The sequence below is a fragment of the Myotis yumanensis genome, unplaced genomic scaffold (genome assembly GCF_028538775.1).
Source record: "Myotis yumanensis isolate MYYU_CA2020_CCGP unplaced genomic scaffold, mMyoYum1.0.hap1 SCAF_3, whole genome shotgun sequence".
NCBI classification, from domain to species: domain Eukaryota; kingdom Metazoa; phylum Chordata; class Mammalia; order Chiroptera; family Vespertilionidae; genus Myotis; species Myotis yumanensis.
This window is the reverse complement of record NW_027223754.1, coordinates 214941897-214961635: the sequence shown is the minus strand read 5'-3', so window position 1 is coordinate 214961635 and position 19739 is coordinate 214941897. Positions and strand designations below refer to the sequence as shown.

Genomic DNA, 19739 nt, shown 5'->3' with positions numbered 1-19739 from the left:
GCTGTGCCAAGTGCCGCCCGGACGCCGCCGACACAGCGGTCCGGGGAACAGGGCCGCGCACGATCCATCTGACCCTCAAAAAGCCAAGAGGAGGAACGCAGCTGTCAGAACAGGGAGCGCCCTCGCCTCGCAGCTCTACCCGCCCCACCTTAGCCCCTCCTCCAAGAATCACGTGCCTGAGGGGCCAGCCTCCGGTGGCCCCGCCCCTTCTACTCTGGACACAGCCAATGAGACCTCGAGGCTGGAACTTGGGCGCAGCCATGTGCTGGAGGCCCCACCCCTTCCTCTCCAGAATATTAGCCAATGAGAACAAGAGGCCAGCTCCGGAGGGGCGGGCCTGGTAACGGAAAGGGGCGGGTCTTCCGGAAGCGCCTCCTCAGGCCCCTGGCCCTGGCGCATCGGCGGAGCTGACAGAACCTGCGTCCTGGCGGAGCAGGAGGTGAGTGGCTCTGACGCCCTTGTGCCGGGCCACCCGCCGGACCCTGCAGAAGCCCCGGATCAAGGGGCCGTCACCCCTCACCTCCACAGCCCACCCAGTCTCCTCACCCGACCCCTCACCCCAATCTCCTCACCCCACCTCAGTCTCCTCACCCGACCCCTCACCTCAGTCTCCTCACTCCTCACCCCAGTCTCCTCACCCCTCACCCCTCACCCCAGTCTCCTCACCCCTCACCCCTCACCCCAGTCTCCTCACCCGACCCCTCACCCCAGTCTCCTCACCCCTCACCCCAGTCTCCTCACCCCTCACCCCTCACCCCAGTCTCCTCACCCGACCCCTCACCCCAGTCTCCTCACCTGACCCCTCACCCCAGTCTCCTCACCCCTCACCCCTCACCCCAGTCTCCTCACCCCTCACCCCAGTCTCCTCACCCGACCCCTCACCCCAGTCTCCTCACCCCTCACCCCAGTCTCCTCACCCCTCACCCCTCACCCCTCACCCCAGTCTCCTCACCCTTCACCCCTCACTCAAGTCTGTCTCACTGCATCTTCTTTCTGTGCGCGGCCTAGATGGCTGAATCTGACCCTGGGGAAAGAAACTGCGACAACATGCTGAAAATGCTGTCCGACCTGAATAAAGACTTGGAAAAGATATTGGAAGAGATGGAGAAAATCTCAGGTAGGCTGTTTTCCCAGGCAGGGTGCCTTGGCCCTTCTTCCCAGTAGCTCACATCCTCCCTATACTTTCAAGCTCCAATCAAGTGCCTTCTTACTAAGGCCTTCCCTGACCACCTCTCAACTTCTATACCATGTAACAATTGTGCCACAGAAATTGACACTTTCCACTGAATAGTGCCTTGAATTATTTTCTAGTTATTTTATGTGTTTGCATCTAATTACTGCAATTGGACTGTTATCTTTTTGAGAGCAGAAATAATAACTAGGCACACACACAGTACCAGACCTAAGCTCAAGTATTCAGCAAATGACAAATGATCCTAATAAAAGAGTAATATGCAAATTGACCACCACCCCAACACACAAGATGGCCACCCCCATGTGGTCATAAAATGGCTGCCACAAGATGGCCAGCAGGGGAGGGCAGTTGTGGGTGATCAGGCCAGCTGGGGAGGGCAGTTGTGGGTGATCAGGCCAGCTGGGGACGGCAGTTGGGAGGGACCAGGCCTGAAAGAGAGGGCAGTTGGGGGGGACCAGCCCAGCAGGGGAGGGCAGTTGGGGGCAATCAGGCCTGCAGGGGAGGACAGTTAGGGGTGACCAGGCTGGCAGAGTAGGGAAATTGGGGGGGGACCAGGCCTGCAGGGGAGGGCAGTTAGGTACAACCAGGTCAGCAGGGGAGGGCAATTGGGGGCGACCAGGCTGCAGTGAACATCTTCATACATCTATGCCCATGGATCAATACTTTTAGGGACACTACCAGATAACCTCATAGAATATCTGATTCAGAACTTACTTCCATCAGCAGTGCTTAGGGGTTCTTAGATACCACAAGCTCACAAACGCTTGATATTATCCAGCTTTCTAATTTTGCCAGTATAATGCGTGTAAAATGATAGCTGAGTGTTTTCATTTTTATTTCTCTGATGAGTTCCAGACTCTTCTCATATGCTTGTTAATCTTTTGGGTGTCCTCTTATGGAACATAAGAAATAGTATACCGTAAATACTTAAAAATATGGACACTGGTGCTTGATTACCTGGGTCAAATGCTGCCTGTGCCACTTATTAGTTGTGTAATCTGGCTAATTCCACTTCTGAAAAGTAAAGATAATTATACTAGTAATCTACAGCTTAAATTTAAATAATATTTTATTAAGGTGAAATACATAACATAAAATTAACCCGTTTAAGTATAAATTTGATGAAATTTAATATATTCACCATCTTATGCAGCCACCAACTCTGTCTGGTTCCAAAACATTTTCATCACCCATAAAGAATGCTCTGTACCCATTAAGTGGTCGTTCTCATACTTCTCTATCCTTGGCCCCTGGCAACCACCAGTCTGTTTTTACTTTCTATGAATTTACCTATTTTGGATATTTTATATAAATGATTCATATAATAGTATGTGACACTTTGTTTCTGGCTTCTTTGACTTAGCATAACATTTTCGAGGTTCATTTCTATTGTAGCATGTATTAGTACTTTACTCCTTTATATCCATGAATAATATTCCATTGTATGAATGTCATATTTTTAATTATTCATTCACCCATTGATGGATATGTCCACCTTTTGGCTATTGTGAATAGTGCTGCTATGAACACATGTGTACAAGTATTTGTTTTGAGTACCTGGATTGCAATTGTTTGGTGTATTACCTACAAGTAGAATTGCTAGGTCATATGGTAATTCTATATTTAGCTTTCTAAGGAATGTCAAACTGTTTTACACAATGGTGCACCATTTCATAATCCCTCCAGCAGTATACAAGATTTCTCCACTTCCTTGCTAATACTTGTTATTTTTCAGGGTTTTTTTTAAATTATTGAATTTCCTGTCTTATCAATTTGAAGTAGTTTCTTATATATTCTTGATATTAACCCATTATTAGCTTTATGCACTGTAAATTTCTTATATTCTACCATTTTTATGAAAACTTTGTCCGTATTGTCCTTAGTTTTAAAAATTTTATAAAAATAAATCCACCAAATTTTGCCTTATGGTTTGTGGTTTTTAAGAAGTCCCTATACCTGCTAAATTTTGATCTATAAATATTATTTGTACCTTTCATACTTATATCTTTAGTATATCTGGAGTACACTATCCTTTTTTCATTGATTTTTTGTGTGTGTTATTTTATCATGTGCTAAATTCCCATATATACTTAGGTCTATCTCTGAGCTTACTTTTTTCTTCCATTGGTCTATTTGTCTGTACCACACTATTTTTAAAATAGGAATTTATAAGTTGTCTTGATATCTAATAGGGCATATTCCCCCTTTTAACTTTTATTTTTTAAGATTGACTTAGTTTTTAAATCTTTATTTTTTTCATACTAGAGACGCAGTGCACGAAATTTCATGCATGGTTAGGGTCCCTAGCCGCTGCTGGCTGCCAGCTACCGGCTTCTGGCCGGAGCCACCCTTCCCCCGGCTGCCTGCCACCACCACTAGCCGGGGAGGGGCCGTGGATGGTTGGCCGGCTGGCCCCATCTCTGGTCAAACTCCCAGTTGAACTCCCAGTTGAGGGGACAATTTGCATATTAGGCTTTTATTATATAGGATACATTTTTATAATTTATAAATACTGATAGTTTTACCTTTCAATCCTTACACCATTTATTTCTTTTTTTCTATTCCATTTACCAGCATATCCAATAACAATAATATTAGTAGAAGCACCCTTGTTTGATACCAGTCTTATAGAGAATGTATCCACAGTTTCTCCATTACATATGAGTTTGCCATAAGTTTTTGGTATATCACCTTTAGTAAGTTAAAGATGTCTCCTTCTCTTCCTAATTTGTTAGAATTTTGATTGTTTAAAATCACAAATAGGTATTATTAAACTTTATTACCTGCCTTTTTTGCATTGAGATATTTCTATTATTTCCCTCTTTTTATAAATGTGGTTAATTATAGTGATTGAATTTCTGATATTTAAGCATCCTTGAATTTCTTTCACAAATCCTGCTTAATCATAACATATTATCTTAGCACACTGTTAGATTTCATTAGCTCATGTTATATTTAGGATTTCACATCTATATTCATGTGAGGTAGACCTACAATTTTTCTCATGTTGTCTTTTGTTTTGGAATAAACCAGCTTAGAGAAAATTACGTATTTACTAGAGGCCCAGTGCATGGATTCGTGCACATTGAAAGGAAATTAATTAGAAGAAATATTTTAGAGGCCAGGGAGGGATCGCAGGAGGGTGGCTCCAGGGCGTGTCCAGCCTCTCTCGTCCAGTCCTGATCGGCTGGACCCCAGCAGCAAGCTAACCTACCAGTCAGAGCCTCTGCCCCCTGGTGGTTAGTGCACATCATAGCGACTGGTCAAACGGTCGAATGAACGGTCGAACACTTAGCATATTAGGCTTTTATTATATAGGATTTTTTCTTATCTCTATTCTCAAATTTTCTGCTATATAAGTGGAATGCCACTAGGAAATGCTTTTCTTAAAAAATTACACCAGCCCATATAGTGAGATTATTAGTCTTCCTTCTTTTCCTAATTTTTTGAATTACTTGTATTAGATAAGCATTAACTGTTCTTTCAAAATTTGGTAGAATTTCACCCATTTACATTTTAAAATGTTGGTTGGTCTGTTTTGCCAATTATTTGAATTAACTTGTGGCCTGTGACCTCCAGGCTTGTCATCATCCCATTTCCTGGTCAGCTAGCCCTCTTGTCTCATTCCCTGTGCTCTCTGTCTTCCAATTCTACTTTCCAGGCTCCCAAAGCAAATCCACTTACTGTATCACTAGTTAGTTCTCTCTCCTAAACAGATGTTTGGGATACTATCCTCATCCTTTACTAAATTCTGCATCTAGGTGCTGTCCACCAATGGTCATTGGTGCCAATTCAAACGCTAACAGGAATCCCCAGTTTGGAGTAAAGAAGGAAACTTTCTTTGGTGCAAACAGCTCCACGGTAATACAGCGTGACTATGAAAACAGTACTGCTGTGGAACAGTACTGCATCACAGCTGCCCTGGGCCAGGCCCCTCATCAGCAAGGAAGCTCTGCTGTGAGGTGGTGTTCAGGGGCAGTCTTTGGTAGGCTGGGAGCTGGCTTATATAGACAGAAGTCCCAGCCCCTCGTCCCTGATTGGTCAGAATAGAACTGCTCCAATTGGTCTGAGCTGCGCAGCTCTGATTGGATTGGGAAAGCCTCGGTCCTAATGGTTGAAATAGGATTCCAGGAACTCCTTTATAAGGGCTGGCTCAGCTAGCAGCAATACAATGCAGGCAGGCAGTTCAGTGCAGAGGCTTCTCCTTGACTTGAGAACCCTTCTATGCAGAATTCTGTGCAGAAATGGCTGCTAGGCTCTGCTTTTTTTTTTTTTTTTTTTTTTTTTTTTTTTTTGCCCAGGTAGCCACCAGGAGCAGTTCTTGGTCCTCAGAGTTCACAGCATACAACTTGACCATTGTTTCTTAATTTCCGTGCAAGGACCTTGGCTTTACCCAGTGGGTTTTCAAAGTGTACAGGCAAGTTCTGATTAGCCTCTCAGAATACCTGCTGTTCAGGCCCCTCCACTGATTATGACCTTGGCTTTGCTGCTGCACAATCCTTACCAAAAATGCCCAGAGGGTGCCTGCCCTCACTACCTGGCCTGTAATATGACTCCTCCTACCCCGTTTCTCTATCACAACACATACTACTTATTTCCTTCACAGCACCTTTCACAATTTGAAATTGTCTTGTATGTTTATCTGTCTCCTCCCACTGCAACTAGTATAGATAGATACTGCATGAAGGTAGGGGGTGTCTAGCCTCTGTACAGCTTTATTGTCATGGCTGCCTGATAAAATGCCAGCATAAAGGAGGTGCTCAATAAATACTGAATAAATGAAAACTCGAGACATATATTGCTTGAGAGTGTTCTGGTGATTGAGTTCTGTTCTATGTATTCTATATACTTTTTCTTGGATCAAATCAGAAGAGGGCTGTGAACTTGCTGTTGTGTTTTGGTGTCTCATTGAAGTGCCTTTTCTGAACTGTGCTTTGGTGCTATGCCACTAGCTTTCTTTCACCTGTGATTACAATTATAGTCATGGAAGAATACCTTGCGTTTAAGGTAGGATGTCATCAAGGGCATTTTCAACTACATTACACTTCTCATAAAATATACCTATAGGACAATTTTTTTTCTTAGGATAAAAGATTCTTAAACAGTGAGTTTGTTTTTATTTTATGGTCACTGAGTCTTGTAGCTGATCATGTTTCCTTTTCTGCTTTGGCCTTAGGAAACTCAGCTGGAATTCCAGCTGCATTATAGGATGATCTGAGATTCATTTCTGTGAGCATTTTTTATCTTGAATTTTAATTTCTTACCTACCCTAACTACCTCAATTATTTATTTTATAGTAAAAGTTTCTTCTTTCTTGAGCACCTAATATGTGCTAGGCAGTTTACTTAATCTTCAAGGGGACCATGAGATTGGGACGTTGTCTGACCCTTACAGATGAGAAGGCTGAGGTGAACAAGTTTAAGTCACTTGTAGGTTCCACAGCCAGCAAGTGGAGAGTTGGAGTAAAACTCTGATTCTCAGTTCATGTTCCACCTGCTGTCCAGTTGGTCTGAAAGAATGGTCAGCAGCCTCCCCACCCTCCCACCCACCCACCACACCAAAATTATCCAGATGCTTGTTAAGATGCAGGTCCCTGGGCACCATTCCCAACTTGCTAGACAGAACCTTTGAGTTGTAGGAGGGGCCAGCAGTCTACATCTTAACAGGTGTCCCAAGGAACTCCCGTGCTTCCAAAAGTTCGAGAATTCCTGCACTTGTGCAGTCATAGCCCTCTGTCTGTTGAGATACTGCGCATACCTTTCCTAACAACTCTTCCTGTCGTGCAGAAGGGCTAGGACCCTCGTTCTTTGTAGTTCTCGAGGGCAGAGCCATACTAATGGGGTGGGTACTGCAGAGAAAAGGGGGTGGGGTTTCTGTACAAGCAGCACATGTTCACCTGTAGGCCCAGGGCACACTGCCCTCAAGTTGCTCTTAAAGGGAAAGGGCAAGGAAGTCGGTCAGTGTAGTGTGAGCACCAGAGGACACCTAATGTGGGGTGCAGCAAACCTTCCCAGAAGGAGAAGCTCTGGACTGGCCTTTTAATTAAAGCACAGAGATGCCCGGGTGGAGGTGGACAGGCATTCAGGCCACTGAGCACGAGGTAACATGAGACTCAGGGCCTTGCAGGAGTGGGAGTGGTCAGCCATACCTGAGCCTGTGAGCTTGGTGGGTGTTAAGACTTCTTAAGGGTCACCCTTCAGCCACTAGCTGTGAACTGTGGCTAGGTAAGGGTCTGCTTTTGCTCTCATTTTTCCTAGCATTTCATATCAGACTGGCCTGCAGCCTTTTAGTGTCATGGCTGATATATCCAGAAGTTAAGACTTGTGTGAGATTAGAGAAGTTTCATTACTGCTCTGTGAAGGGAGTAGTTTTAATCGGGGGGGTGAGGGGGTGCGAGGTTGTGAGCCCTGTATCAAGTGGCTGCCCAGCTTTCTCTCCTTAGAATAGTTGGGTCACTCAGCCTGGTATGGTCCCTGGGGTGCTCCGGCACCACAGCCCCATCCTGTGGCCTGACCAGGCCTGTCTGGTTGTTGCAGTGCAAGCCACATGGATGGCCTACGACATGGTGGTGATACGCACCAACCCCACCCTGGCAGAGTCCATGCGCCGGCTGGAGGACGCCTTCCTCAACTGCAAGGAAGAGATGGAGAAGAACTGGCAAGAGCTGCTTAGTGAGACCAAGCGCACGCAGTAGGCCCCGACCCCACCCTGCAGCCACCACGCTGGGTCTGTCTGTGTGCAGAGCCACAGCGGGTGGAGCCTTCTCTGCCTAGCAAAGAAACAGTGACCCAAACACACAGCTGCATGCATTGCACCTGTTTCTCAATAAACTTATTTTCAAGCACATCCTGAGGACTCCTTTCTGTCCCCCCAGCTCCATGTGAAACCTTGTGAACAAAATGTGGGGTGTGTAAGATGCAGATGCTGCCAATGAATGAAGCATATGTAGTGACAAGCATAGAATAAAAAGCAAAAAGGGCCAGCCAGGGACAAACCAGGTCAGAGGGTGGGACGGGCTGCCGTATTCAGATTTATTTTCCTTCCTGTGGAGGGTTCCAAAGTGGGCTGTGCCAGGTGCTCATATCTGTGACCTATGTTCTCAGAATTCCCCTGAGTGACATGCCCATTATATCCCCACTTCACAGGTGAGAAGACAGATGTCTCGCCCAAGTCCCACAGCTAATAAGGGGCAGAGCTGGGGTGCGCCCAGGTCTCATGTAAGAAGAGAGTTAGTGGGAAGTGGGGTGGGAAATGGAAGGGCTGAGCAGGTGGGAGAGACCCCACAAGGCTGCAGAAGGACATGAGCCCCAGCAGTCCTGGTCTAGGCTGGGGTTATGGGCAGGGGCTCCAGACAGCAGAGCAGTGTCACAGACAAGGGTTTCAGACAAAAGGGACCTAAGAGTTGTTTCTGGGAACAGCCAAGCCAGGTTCCCCGAGGCCTCAGGACGGGCAGGAAATCCCAGAGGCTATAACGTTTCTCTGGAGACTTATTTGTTCCCTGTTCCCTCTTCCAGCCCCTCATGGGCCTCTTGCCTAGCTGGGAGCCCTAGGGAAGCCATCTCCTTCCTGGGCTCAGCAGTTGCCAACTCCTCAGCCAGCCAAGTCCAGGTTCATGGGGACCCCGGGGTCCCTGGCAGATTATTTCCAGGCAGTGTGGTTGGTGCTGTGACAGGAATCTGGCCGGTGGGGGTCCTTTGCGCCGAGAATGATTCCTGAGAGCAAGCTGAGGCATTGGAGCAAGGACTCAATAATAAAGCAGGAGGCACGTGGCTGTGGTAGGGACGCCACGCCACCAGCTTCCAGGTACAGGGAGCCTGGCTCTCGCAGGAGGGGAAGGAGGGCCAGACATGAGGCTCATTATAACAGAAAAGGGAAGTCGTCCCAGAAAGAAGAGCAGCCCCTTTCCCCTGCCCCACCCGCCTCGCAGCCTGGCCCAGAGTCTGCCTGAAGAGGGGCAGGGCAGCCCTGGCGCAGCTCAGAGGGAAGTCTGTAGCGGGTCCGAGGGGGGCAGAGTCAGGATGAATGGACAGAGGACCCCTTTACTCCCCAGGGGGAAAGGCTGCAGCTCCTTGGCCTGGAACTGGGCAGTCCCCTCGGAGACCGTGAAGGTGGCAGTGACCTGGTGGTTGAGGCAGTAGATGGTGTTGCCCAGCACGGTGCAGCGCAGCGGGACCGGGTCCGGCAGGGGCAAGGGGGCGGCCCTGCTCCAGGAGCCTGTCACGGTGTTGTAGCGCATCACGGCGGCACCCACCCCCCGCAGCAGGTCAAAGCGGTACAGGAAGCCCCCCAGTGCCACCATGTCGCTGGACCGCCGGTGGCTGGCGCTGTAGGGGCACTCCTCCCACGCATCCTTCACCGGGCTGTACCTGAGCAGGCGGTAGAAGAGGTGGCCCCCAGTGACGTAGATGTCCCCACGGCAGGCCACAGCCTCGTGAGCCACAGGGAAGGTGCCTGCGGGGAGGGGCGCCCGTGAGGTCCAGGTGTCGGTGCGGGGGTCGTAGCGCTCCATGCTGTACAAGCACTCGCCACCGATGGCGTAGAGCAGCCCGTCCAGGGCCACCAGTTTGAGCTGGGCACGGGCCTGCTGCATGGGCCGCACCTGGCTCCAGATGTTGGTCAGAGGGTTGTAGCAGAAGACCTCATTGGAACAGATGGCCTTGGAGCCTGAGCCACGGATGCCCCCTGCCAGGAACAAGTAGTTGTGCATGGTGCAGAGGCCACAGCCCCGCAGCGGGGCCTCTTCCGGCACCTGGGTCAGGAGCCGCCAGGTGTTCTCTTGGGGGTTGAACACGTGCAGGTGCGATGGAGGAGGCAGGGGCGCAGGACCTGTGGCAGGAGCCTCCTCCACTCGAGGGCCCCTTGTGAGCCCTGGACGGCTCACCTGGTAGAGGCTGGGCAGCACGAGGACCCCCAGCACCGCCTGGCCCCTGCCAGTTCGAAGGCTCAGGATGCGCTCCCGGTCGGCCCCACTCAGCTGCCGGTAGAGGTTCGGGTCGCCCAGCACGTGCAGCAGATTGTCGCTCATCAAAGCATAGGTCTCCTGGGCCAGGACGGGCTGCCCGTGCTGCTGGGCAAAGGCCAGGACATCCAGGCAGCTGCCCAGGTCCAGCCGCCGCTGCAGAGCTGCTGCCGAAGCTGGCTCCCGGGCAGGGGAGCTGGGCTTCCGGGGCCCCTCCACCACCCCCCAGGTCCCAGGCCTCTGCAGAAACACCATGAGTTTGCGGGCCTCTTTCTGCTCCTCTGTGAGGACCTCCCTGCTGCCTACAGGGCTGGGCCTCTTCCCTGGCGCCTCTCCTGGGGCCGCCTGGCTGGCCTTCAGCTCAGAGCTCTTGGCTAGTTCACACATGCTGTGTTTCCGTGGCCTGGGGACAGGCTGCGGGTCCCGCCTGGCAGAGGGAATGGGTGCAGGGCCAGGCTTCCTCTGCTCCGACAGCGACAGCGGAGCTGGGGCCCTGGGCACTGCAGCCTCGTTAGCCTCAGAGCTTCTGTGCTGCGGCTGACATCCTGCCTCAGCCAGGCCCCCTGTGCCAGCCCCTGTAGCCACCCCTGCTGGGGAGCCATGCCTGTCCTTGAGACCAGGGATGGCCCCTTCAGGGAGAGAACCAGACTCCCTGTTCTCCGAGGCTGTGGAAGTACAGGGCTCTCTAGGGCTCTCTGGAGCTGCCCTTAGGGCTGTCCCTTGGGGCCTCTCTAGCCTGGGGAAGGGGTGACTCCTAAGAACCATTGAAATAAGATTTCCCCAGCTAGTTGAGATCTGCCCCTCCTGGTTGCCCTTGCGAAGAGTCACACTAGGCTCCTGACTTGCAGGCTTTGACTTACTTGTGGGGACTGGGGCTGGGGCTGAGGCTAGGGCAGAGCCTTGGGCTTGGGCTTGGGCTTGGGCAGGGATTGGGGCTTGAGTTGGGGCTGGGGCAGGGGTTGCAGCTGGGGCAGGGGCTGGGGCTGGGGTTGCAGCAGGGGCTGGGGTACGGGTTGGGGCTTGGGTTGGGGCTGAGGCAGGGGCTGGGGCTGGGGCAGGGGCTGGGGTAGGGGTTGGGGTTGGGGCAGGGGTTGCAGCTGGGACTGGGGCAGGGGTTGTAGCTGGGGCAGGGGTTGCAACAGGGGCAGGGACTGAGGTGGGAGCTAGGAATGCAGCAGCAACTGGGGCTGTGGCTGCTGCTGGGGCAGGGGTTGGGTCAGGGGCTCGGGCTGTAGCTACAGCTGTGGCTGGGGTTGCAGTTGGGCCTGGGGTTGGGGCTGGAGATGCAGCTGGGGCAGTGGCTAGAGCTACTGCTGTGGCTGGGACTGGGGCTGGGGATGCAGCTGGGGCTGGGGCTGGGGATGCAGCTGGGGCTGGGGATGCAGCTGGGGCAGGGGATGCAGCTGGGGCTGGGGCTGGGGATGCAGCTGGGGGTGCGGCTGGGGCTGGGGCTGGGGCTGGGGATGCAGCTGGGACTGGGGCTGGGGATGCAGCTGGGGCTGGGGCTGGGGATGCAGCTGGGGCTGGGGCTGGGGCTGGGGATGCAGCTGGGACTGGGGCTGGGGCTGGGGATGCAGCTGGGGCTGGGGCTGGGGCTGGGGCTGGGGATGCAGCTGGGGCTGGGGCTGGGGCTGGGGATGCAGCTGGGACTGGGGCTGGGGATGCAGCTGGGGCTGGGGCTGGGGATGCAGCTGGGGCTGGGGCTGGGGATGCAGCTGGGACTGGGGCTGGGGCTGGGGATGCAGCTGGGGCTGGGGCTGGGGCTGGGGATGCAGCTGGGGCTGGGGCTGGGGCTGGGGATGCAGCTGGGGCTGGGGCTGGGGCTGGGGCTGGGGATGCAGCTGGGACTGGGGCTGGGGATGCAGCTGGGGCTGGGGCTGGGGCTGGGGATGCAGCTGGGGCTGGGGCAGGGGGTACAGCTGGGGCTGGGGCTGGGGCTGCAGCTGGGACTGGGGCTGGGGCTGCAACTGGGGCTGGGGCTGGGGCTGCAGCTGGGGCAGGGGATGCAGCTGGGGCTGGGGCTAGGGATGCAGCTGGGGCTGGGGCAGGGGATGCAGCTGGGGCTGGGGCAGGGGATGCAGCTGGGGCTGGGGCAGGGGCAGGGGATGCAGCTGGGGCAGGGGATGCAGCTGGGGCTGGGGCAGGGGATACAGCTGGGGCTGGGGCTGGGGATGCAGCTGGGGCAGGGGATGCAGCTGGGGCTGGGGCAGGGGATGCAGCTGGGGCTGGGATTGGGGCTGGGGCTGGGCCTGGGGCTGGGGCTGGCACTGCTCTGAGATTTTCATCCTTGGCAGGACCCTGGTCAACTCTGAGGGGCAAAGAGTGTGAAGGAGAGGAGATCAGATGAGTCAGGGCTGCAGGTAAGAGACCTCGGTTGGGATGTGCTTCGGTCAGGGAAGCTGAGGGAGAGAGGGGCTCAGGCATGAGTAGGGGGGGTGTGGCTGAGGGATGCAGGGAGGAGACACAACTGAGGCCGTCTGTGGCTGGCTTCCCTGTGTCCAGACAGCCAGCCACCTGTCCACTGCTCGGCTCCCCCTGGCCTCGCCCGGATCCTCTCCCTTTTCCGACACTGCGGGCCCCTTGCTTTTCTGTCCTGCCTGAATCTGAGCGGAAGAAAGAGTGGTCTCCAGAGCCGTTCACCCCAGCCTTTCCCATAGTGCAGATCACTGTGGTCCCCTCTTGGGACAAGAGTGGGCGCCCCCACTGCTGCCCCTCTGGCCGTGGTCCTATGAAGCCTGGGGTCTGGCTGAAGCTCTTGGTGACAAGGACCTCCCTCCTTGCCCAGGGCCAGCCTTCCACAGACGCTGGGGACCCCTGAGACTCCCCGGGAGCCCAGGGCCCAGCTTCCCTGCTCTCACCAGCTTTGGTCCCTGAATCCAGAGCTAAAACTTGGTCTGGCTGGGGGCTGCTTTTCCCGCACCCCCTCTCTGAGCCATCTGTCAGGCGTCCAGTCTGCACAGAGTCTGGTGGAGGCAGCTCATGGCGGTAACGGGGCCTCTGGGCACCTGCAGAGAAGGTGCTGGCTGCATCCACAGCATCCCACACACTCACCACCGCACCCAGGCGCAGGGGGTCCAGCTTTGGGAGGCGCCGAGTTCTCTCTCCTGAGCTGTCATCCACCTGCCACCGCCGGCTGCCTGACCGCCTCCCCAGTGAGCCAGGTGGCCCCGCTCCGTGTTTCCAGGAGCCGGTGTCTTGTTCCACCGTGTGGATCGGGGCCTGGTGAGCTGGTGCCTTGGCTGAGAGGCCTCCTGCCTCCGCCTGCACCTCCATGTCTCTGTCCGGACTCGGAGGAGTGAAGTGTATCAGGAGCGGGGCAGGCGTCCCCCCGGCTTTGCTCCTACCCGGGAGGGAAGCACCCAGCCTGGGCTGCTGCTTTCCTGCACCTCGGGCGACTCCAGGGCTGGCATTGCCATGCTGCTGTCCCAAGGCCCCTCCACTGGCCGCCTCGCTGGGTGTCTTGGGTGGCGCTGCGGCCGTGGCAGTCAGACCTTCACTTCCGTGGGGCTGGTGGTCCTGGGCACTGGCTGTAGCTGGACTCGCCTGGCTGGGTCCTGGAGGCTCTGGCTTCCCCTGCCCGGAGCTGTGTCCCTCGATGCCACCACTGACCTTGGACTTTGGGGTCAGGGCTGGCCCAGCTCCTCCTGCCTGAGAAGGCTGGGCTCTGGGGCCGGTGGATGCTGGTCCTGCTGCCTCCTGGTCCTGCCCAGAGCCAAACCAGTGCAGGGCCAGGGCCGTGGCCGCCACGACAGCCAGCGCCAACAGGGTGAGCACAGCACTGTCCCAGTCATCGTCCCCGTCCCCGTCCCAGCCCCAGCCGGGGCCACCAGGTTCAGAGACGCCCTGGATCATGGTGCTGGGCCACCTGGGAGCAGGCTGGAAGCTGTGTGTGCCTCGCAGAGCCAGTCCCCCGCTCAGGCCTGTCCTCCCGAAGATGGCATCAGCGGTGTGCCCCGCCCAGTTAAGGTGGCCCTGGACTGGGAGGGGCGGCTCTCTGTGCCTGTACCTGGGCTTAGGGGCTTGTCAGCAGGACCAGCTGCAGATGCCAGGAGACAATTAGCAACAGCTCCAGGGGCCTCTCCAGGCCCCCCACCCAGCTCCAGACCCCATGTTCCAGAAGCTCCAGTGGCAAGCAGCGTACCTCAATACGGTTCCAGCATCCCCGCCAGCCTGCGTCTGCCTCATAGACCCTCGTGCCCCCAAACCCAACCCACATCCCAGTGTCCCTCCTCTGAGCCTGGGTCCAGCCTCAGGGGGCTCTAGCAGGGAACAGTTACCCATAGGGAGATGTTATCTGTAGTTTTAGCAACACGATGCAGCCCTGATAAAATTACCAGAAACTCGAGAAGACGATTCCACTGTAGGCCAGTGGGGGATGGGTGGTGGTAGGGCCATAGCCTTGGTGCCAAGCCACAGGCTGGTCTCAGACTAAGGAGGGAGGGTGTGGGTCCAGCACAGAGAAGGCTAAGGCTGCTCCGGAGGGGCAGCCTCCGACCTCTGCACTTCAAGGTGCGCAGAGGGGGCTGGCACTGTTCTCTCCCAGGAAACTTTGGGGCTCAGGAGGAGGCCCCTCACCCTCTCCTCTACCAGCCTCGGGACTTTCTCTTGCCTGAGCTCAGCAGACACTGAATAGTTTTCAAAAGCAATTTTCTAAGTTGTCAAGAGAAAATAGTGATTTAAATAAAGAAAATCCAGAAGTTTGTATTTCCCTTTATTTGGCCTGAATTATTACAGCCCACCCAGCCCTTCTAGAGCGCCTGGGCTGCCCCCTGCACCTCCAGTGTCTTGACTGCCCAAGTGCTGCTCTCGCCAGGCCCTGGAGCACCCCGAGTCCAGGCTGATGCAACTCCTGTTACCTACTCCCATCATCCAGCCCTGAGATCCCCCAGAAACCTTCCTCCCACCCTGGGTGCTCCATCAGCCTGACACCTGCGTGTCCCGTCTCAATCCTCAACCTTCCCTCGTCCTGGCTGAATCACTCCACTCCCACCTTCAGCACTGGGACTCAGGCCCCTCCCAGGCCGACAGGCAGAGGCTCCCGCTGGGCAGGCAGCTTGCCTCCCCTCTGGGCCTGGTTTCTCAGGGAAAGAGCTTTGCCTCCTCCATCTGCATCTCACTTAAGCTGATCTCAGGTGTAAATCTTAAGACAGGTGCCAGGTGGGGCCCAGACACGAAAAAGGGACTGAAGTCCCTGGTACAGAGCAGGGCCCCCCACAACGTGTATTTGTTCCTTCTTCTGGGACAGGGGACTTCTCCCTGGCATCAAAGAGGTGGCCAAGATGCGTCCCTGGCACCCAGCCTGGGCTCCACTGAGCCTCAGGTATCTCACCCATCAGGTTGCCTCACAGCTCCCCGAGCATATTAGATGTCAGCAAGGGGGTGGGAGGTGGGCCCAGGCCTTAAGGTGACCCTCAGGTGGGGGCAGGCCTCCTGGACTCGGCCCTTATTCTCTGTCCTGTTTCCAGGCTCTGCCTCTTGGTTCAGTTTGGGATCCGAAGACCTTGAGAGGATGTAGATGACATCCTTACATGCACCCCATCAGGCACCTCCACCCAGCTTCTTAAGGCCCCTGTCGCAGGTCTGAGCTGCAGGCTGCTTCAGAGAACGGGAGAGGCGTCTACAAAGTGATCCCTTCAGACGCCGAGGCGGGGAGGAACCGAGCACAGGAAATCATCCCTACCGACTTCGCAAGGTGCTGAGGACCACGATGGGTCCTGGAGACACACCAGTGACCAAGGAAGGGTCTAGTCCCATTCTCTGCGGAAAGAAAACACCGCCCTTTGTCCAATCCAGATCGAGGGCAAAACTCGGCCCTTTGTGGAGAAACTATTGGGAGGGTGGGGATATGTTCCCTCCCTAACTTCCCAGAGAGAGTGAGACTGGACTGCTGGGAGGAGACAAGGTCAGAAGCACATGTGATCACTCCACAGACCGTGAAACCTAACAGTTATTCTAGTTGTGCTATGACAGCATAGATGTCACGAATTACCATCAAGGTGAAAATGAAAATCAAAATGGGTCCCTGGAAGGTCCCTTAGGCCAAGAGCTCCTTTTTCCAGCTGCTGTCCCAGTCAATACAAGGAATAAGGAGGGAATCGGGCCTATGTACTGGGAGCTTCCGCTTCCTCAGAGCTGACACAAGCAGTACAAGAATGGAGACAGTCTCCCCCTACCAGCAACTGTCACCACCCATATGCCAGGAGCTGGGGAGGGGAAGGACATCCACCCATGAGCTGGGCCATTGGAGCGCTCACAAGAGCCCACCACACGTGATCCTCAAGCCTGAACAACGCTAGATGGTGCCCCAGCCACCACTGTGTCCTTTCCCATTTAGTGGAGGAAAAGCATAGTGAAATGGAGACATAATTCCAAGATTAATACAATGGACAGCTAATGTACATAAGATGGTAGAGAGCAGCAAACCTTATCAAATATAAGTTTTCTCTGTTATTGGAATTTTTTTAAAGCAACAAAAATATTGTATAATCAGCTGGTGTAGCTCAGTTGGTTGAAGCGTCATCCCATACACCAAAAGGTGGTGGGTTCGATTCCCAGTCAGGTGAAGATTAACCTTAAAAACAAACAAACAAACAAAACTAAAAAAAAGAATGAAGGCAAAATAAAAATATTTTCAGACAAATAGTGAGCGTCTTCACTGAAGGAAATTCTAAACTATCTATATATTTCAGGTATAAAGAAAATCAGACCAGATCAAAGAACTAAGAATGCCAGAAGGAAAGAAAAGCAACAACAACAAAAAGTGGTACATTATTAAATCTAAATGAACATTGACTTTAGAAAAAAGGAAAAAGACAGAAATAACTAAAATAAGAAATGAAAGTGGGAACATTACTACTGACATTACAGAAAGAAAAGTATAAGAGAATACTATGAACATTACATCCCAATGAATTAGATAACTTAGATGAAATGGAAAAGTTCACAAACTAGCCAGACACACACCACCAAAATAGACTCAAAAGAAATAGAAAATCTCAACAGACCTATAACAAGTAAAGAGATTGAATCAGTAACCCAACTTTCCAACAGAGAAAAGCCCAGGACCAGATAGCTTCACTGGTGAATTCTACCAAACATTTAAAGAATAATCCTTGCCCTAGCCAGTTGGGCACTTTGGAAAGACCGTTGGCCTGTGGACTGAAGGGTCCCAGGTTCGATTCTGGTCAAGGGCATGTACCTCGGTTGCAGGCTCGATCCCCAACCCTGATCAGGGCATGTGCAAAAGCAGCCAGTCGCTCTGTCTCTCTCACATAGATATTTCTGTGTGTGTGCCTCTCCCACTGTCTCTAAAAGTCGATGGAAAAATGTTCTCAGGTGAGGATTTAAAAAAAAAAAAAAAGAAGAATCTTTTTAACATCAATCCTTCTGAAACTCTTCCCTAAAATTGAAGAGGCAGGAACACTTCCTAATTCATCCCATAATGTTAGCATTATACTGATACCAAAGCCAAATAAATACATCACAGGAAAATAAGATTGCAGACTAGCACCCCTTATGAATATAGATGCAAAAATCCTCAACAAAATAGGAGCAAATTCAGTCCAATACCATATTAAAAGTGTTACACATCATAACCAAATGGAATTTATCCCAAGAATGCAAGGGGGGATTCAATGTAAGAAAATCAATCAATGAGGTATATTGATTAGAATACATTAATTTTAGACTACATTAATGAACTAGAGGACATTAATAGAACAAAGGGAAAAAACACATGATCATCTCAATTGACACAGAAAGTACAAGAATTATTCTTTAAATCCAGTACCTGTTCATGAAGAAAACACTCAGAAAACTACTAGTAAGAATCAAAGGGAACTTTGATAAGGGGTTTTTAAGAAAATCACACGGCTAACACATTCAATGGTGAAAGACTGAAAATGTTCCATCCCCTAAGGACAGAAACAAGGAAAGAGTGCCTGCTTTCGTTGCTGCTACTTAACATTGTACTGGAAGTTCTGGTCAGAGCTATTAGTGAAGAAAAAGAAAGAAAAAGGCGTCCAGATTTGAAAGGAAGAGGTAAAACTATCTCAATTTACAAATGACATGATCTTATACTAGAAAATCTCAAAGGACCAAAAAGAAAGCAACTTGAGCTAATGAACAAATTTAGCAAAATTGCAAAATACAAGGTCAACACACAAAAATCAGTTGTGTTGCTATACACCAGCAACAAACAATCTGAAAAGAAAGCAATTCCACTTACAATATAAAAGAATTAAATACTTGGGAATAAATGTAACCAAAGAAGCTGAAAACTAAAAAACATTGCTGACATTAAAGCAGACCTAAATAAATGGAAAGACATCCTGTATTCGTGGATTGGAAGACAATATTGTTAAGATGTCAGTACTGCCCACAGTGACCTACAGATTCAATGGAACCTCTATCAAAATTCCAATAGCCTTTTTTGCAGAAATGGCAAAGCCCATCCTCAAATTTATATGGAATTGAAAGAGGTCCTAAGATGTGATGACCCACGTCCCGTGTGGTTCAGTGTTCGGGCTCTGGAGAAGGGCCGCGCACAAATGACAGAGACGAGACAAGAAATAATAATTTGGAAATTGGGGCGGGGGGGGGGGGGGGGCAGGCAGGAGCCCAACACAAGAGGGAGGACTCCACTTGTGCTCAGGCCTTGCCGTCCTTTTATTCAGTTTGGGATACACCTATAGCCCTTAGGCAGGCAATTCCATAACAGACAGACAATCTTATCAGTAAGGATTTACATGACTATCTAGTCGGGAAATTGCTTCAGCTACCATTATGTTGACTAAACAGTCGGTGCATAGTTCTGACCTTTGCCAGGGCTCAAGGTTCACCAGGGTTCCGGGCTCCTTGTCCACACCTCTGCTAGTGAAGACAATGGGCAGCTTCCAACACTGAATAGCCAAAGCAATCGTGACAAGGAACAAAGTTGGAAGACACACTTCTTAATTTCAGAACTTACTACAAAGCTACAGTATTCAAAGCAGTGTGGTACTGGCATAAGGATAGACATATACTAGTAGATGAATACAATAGAACTGAAAGTCCAGAAATAAACCCATGTATCTCTAAGCCAATTGATTTTTTAAAATATTTTTATTTATTTCAGAGAGGAAGGGGGAGAGAGAGAGAGAGAGAAAGAAACATCAATGATGTTAGAGAGAATCATTGATCAGCTTCCTGGGGATTGAACCTGCAACCCAGGCATGTGCCCTGACCAGGAATTGAACCGTGACTGCCTGGTTCATAGGTCAATGCTCAACCACTGAGCCACACCAGCCGGGCTAGCCTATTGATTTTTTTACAATGGTGCCAAGACCATTCATTGGAGAATAACAGTCTCATCAGTAAAGGTGCTGGGACAGCTGGATATTCACACGCAAAAGAATGAAGTTGGATCCCTACCTTACACTGTATACATAACTCAAATGGATCAACATTCTAAATATAAAGCCAAAACCATAAAACTCTTAGAAGAAAACACAGGAGTAAATTTCATGATCTTGGGTTTTGCAATAGATTCTTAATATAACACCAATAAAAATGAGCAACAATAGAAAACCATAGATAAACCTCAAC

The 19739-nt window shown here is 51.6% G+C and overlaps 3 protein-coding genes across 3 annotated transcripts; 1 reads left to right on the top strand and 2 right to left on the bottom strand.

The window, feature by feature from the left end:
• Window positions 1-1008: 1008 nt before the first annotated feature.
• Window positions 1009-7889, top strand: SYCE3 (synaptonemal complex central element protein 3). Its single transcript, XM_070408052.1, has 2 exons — window positions 1009-1117; window positions 7732-7889. Exons 1-2 carry the CDS (start codon window positions 1009-1011, stop codon window positions 7887-7889), a joined length of 267 nt encoding a protein of 88 aa, XP_070264153.1.
• A 1281-nt stretch (window positions 7890-9170) lies between these two features.
• On the bottom strand, window positions 9171-10919 carry LOC139005834 (kelch domain-containing protein 7B-like). The gene has a single exon (XM_070408051.1). It carries the CDS (start codon window positions 10917-10919, stop codon window positions 9171-9173), a length of 1749 nt encoding a protein of 582 aa, XP_070264152.1.
• Window positions 10920-11010: 91 nt separating this feature from the next.
• LOC139006551 (uncharacterized) lies at window positions 11011-14006 on the bottom strand. Its single transcript, XM_070408864.1, has 2 exons — window positions 13075-14006; window positions 11011-11275 (listed from the first exon to the last, which is right to left on the bottom strand). The coding sequence occupies exons 1-2, from the start codon at window positions 14004-14006 to the stop codon at window positions 11011-11013; spliced, it is 1197 nt and encodes a 398-aa protein (XP_070264965.1).
• Between the last annotated feature and the right edge of the window lie 5733 nt (window positions 14007-19739).

Bases quoted from the DNA above. Each gene is read 5' to 3' on its own strand.
- LOC139005834 (XM_070408051.1), bottom strand. From the start codon at position 10,919: ATGGTTCTTAGGAGTCACCCCTTCCCCAGGCTAGAGAGGCCCCAAGGG.
- LOC139006551 (XM_070408864.1), bottom strand. From the start codon at position 14,006: ATGATCCAGGGCGTCTCTGAACCTGGTGGCCCCGGCTGGGGCTGGGAC. The intron at 11,276-13,074 runs GTGCGGGAAAAG...CCCCTGCCCCAG, and splicing joins ACAGATGGCTCAGAGAGGGG to CTACAACCCCTGCCCCAGTC.
- SYCE3 (XM_070408052.1), top strand. From the start codon at position 1,009: ATGGCTGAATCTGACCCTGGGGAAAGAAACTGCGACAACATGCTGAAA. The intron at 1,118-7,731 runs GTAGGCTGTTTT...TGGTTGTTGCAG, and splicing joins AGAGATGGAGAAAATCTCAG to TGCAAGCCACATGGATGGCC.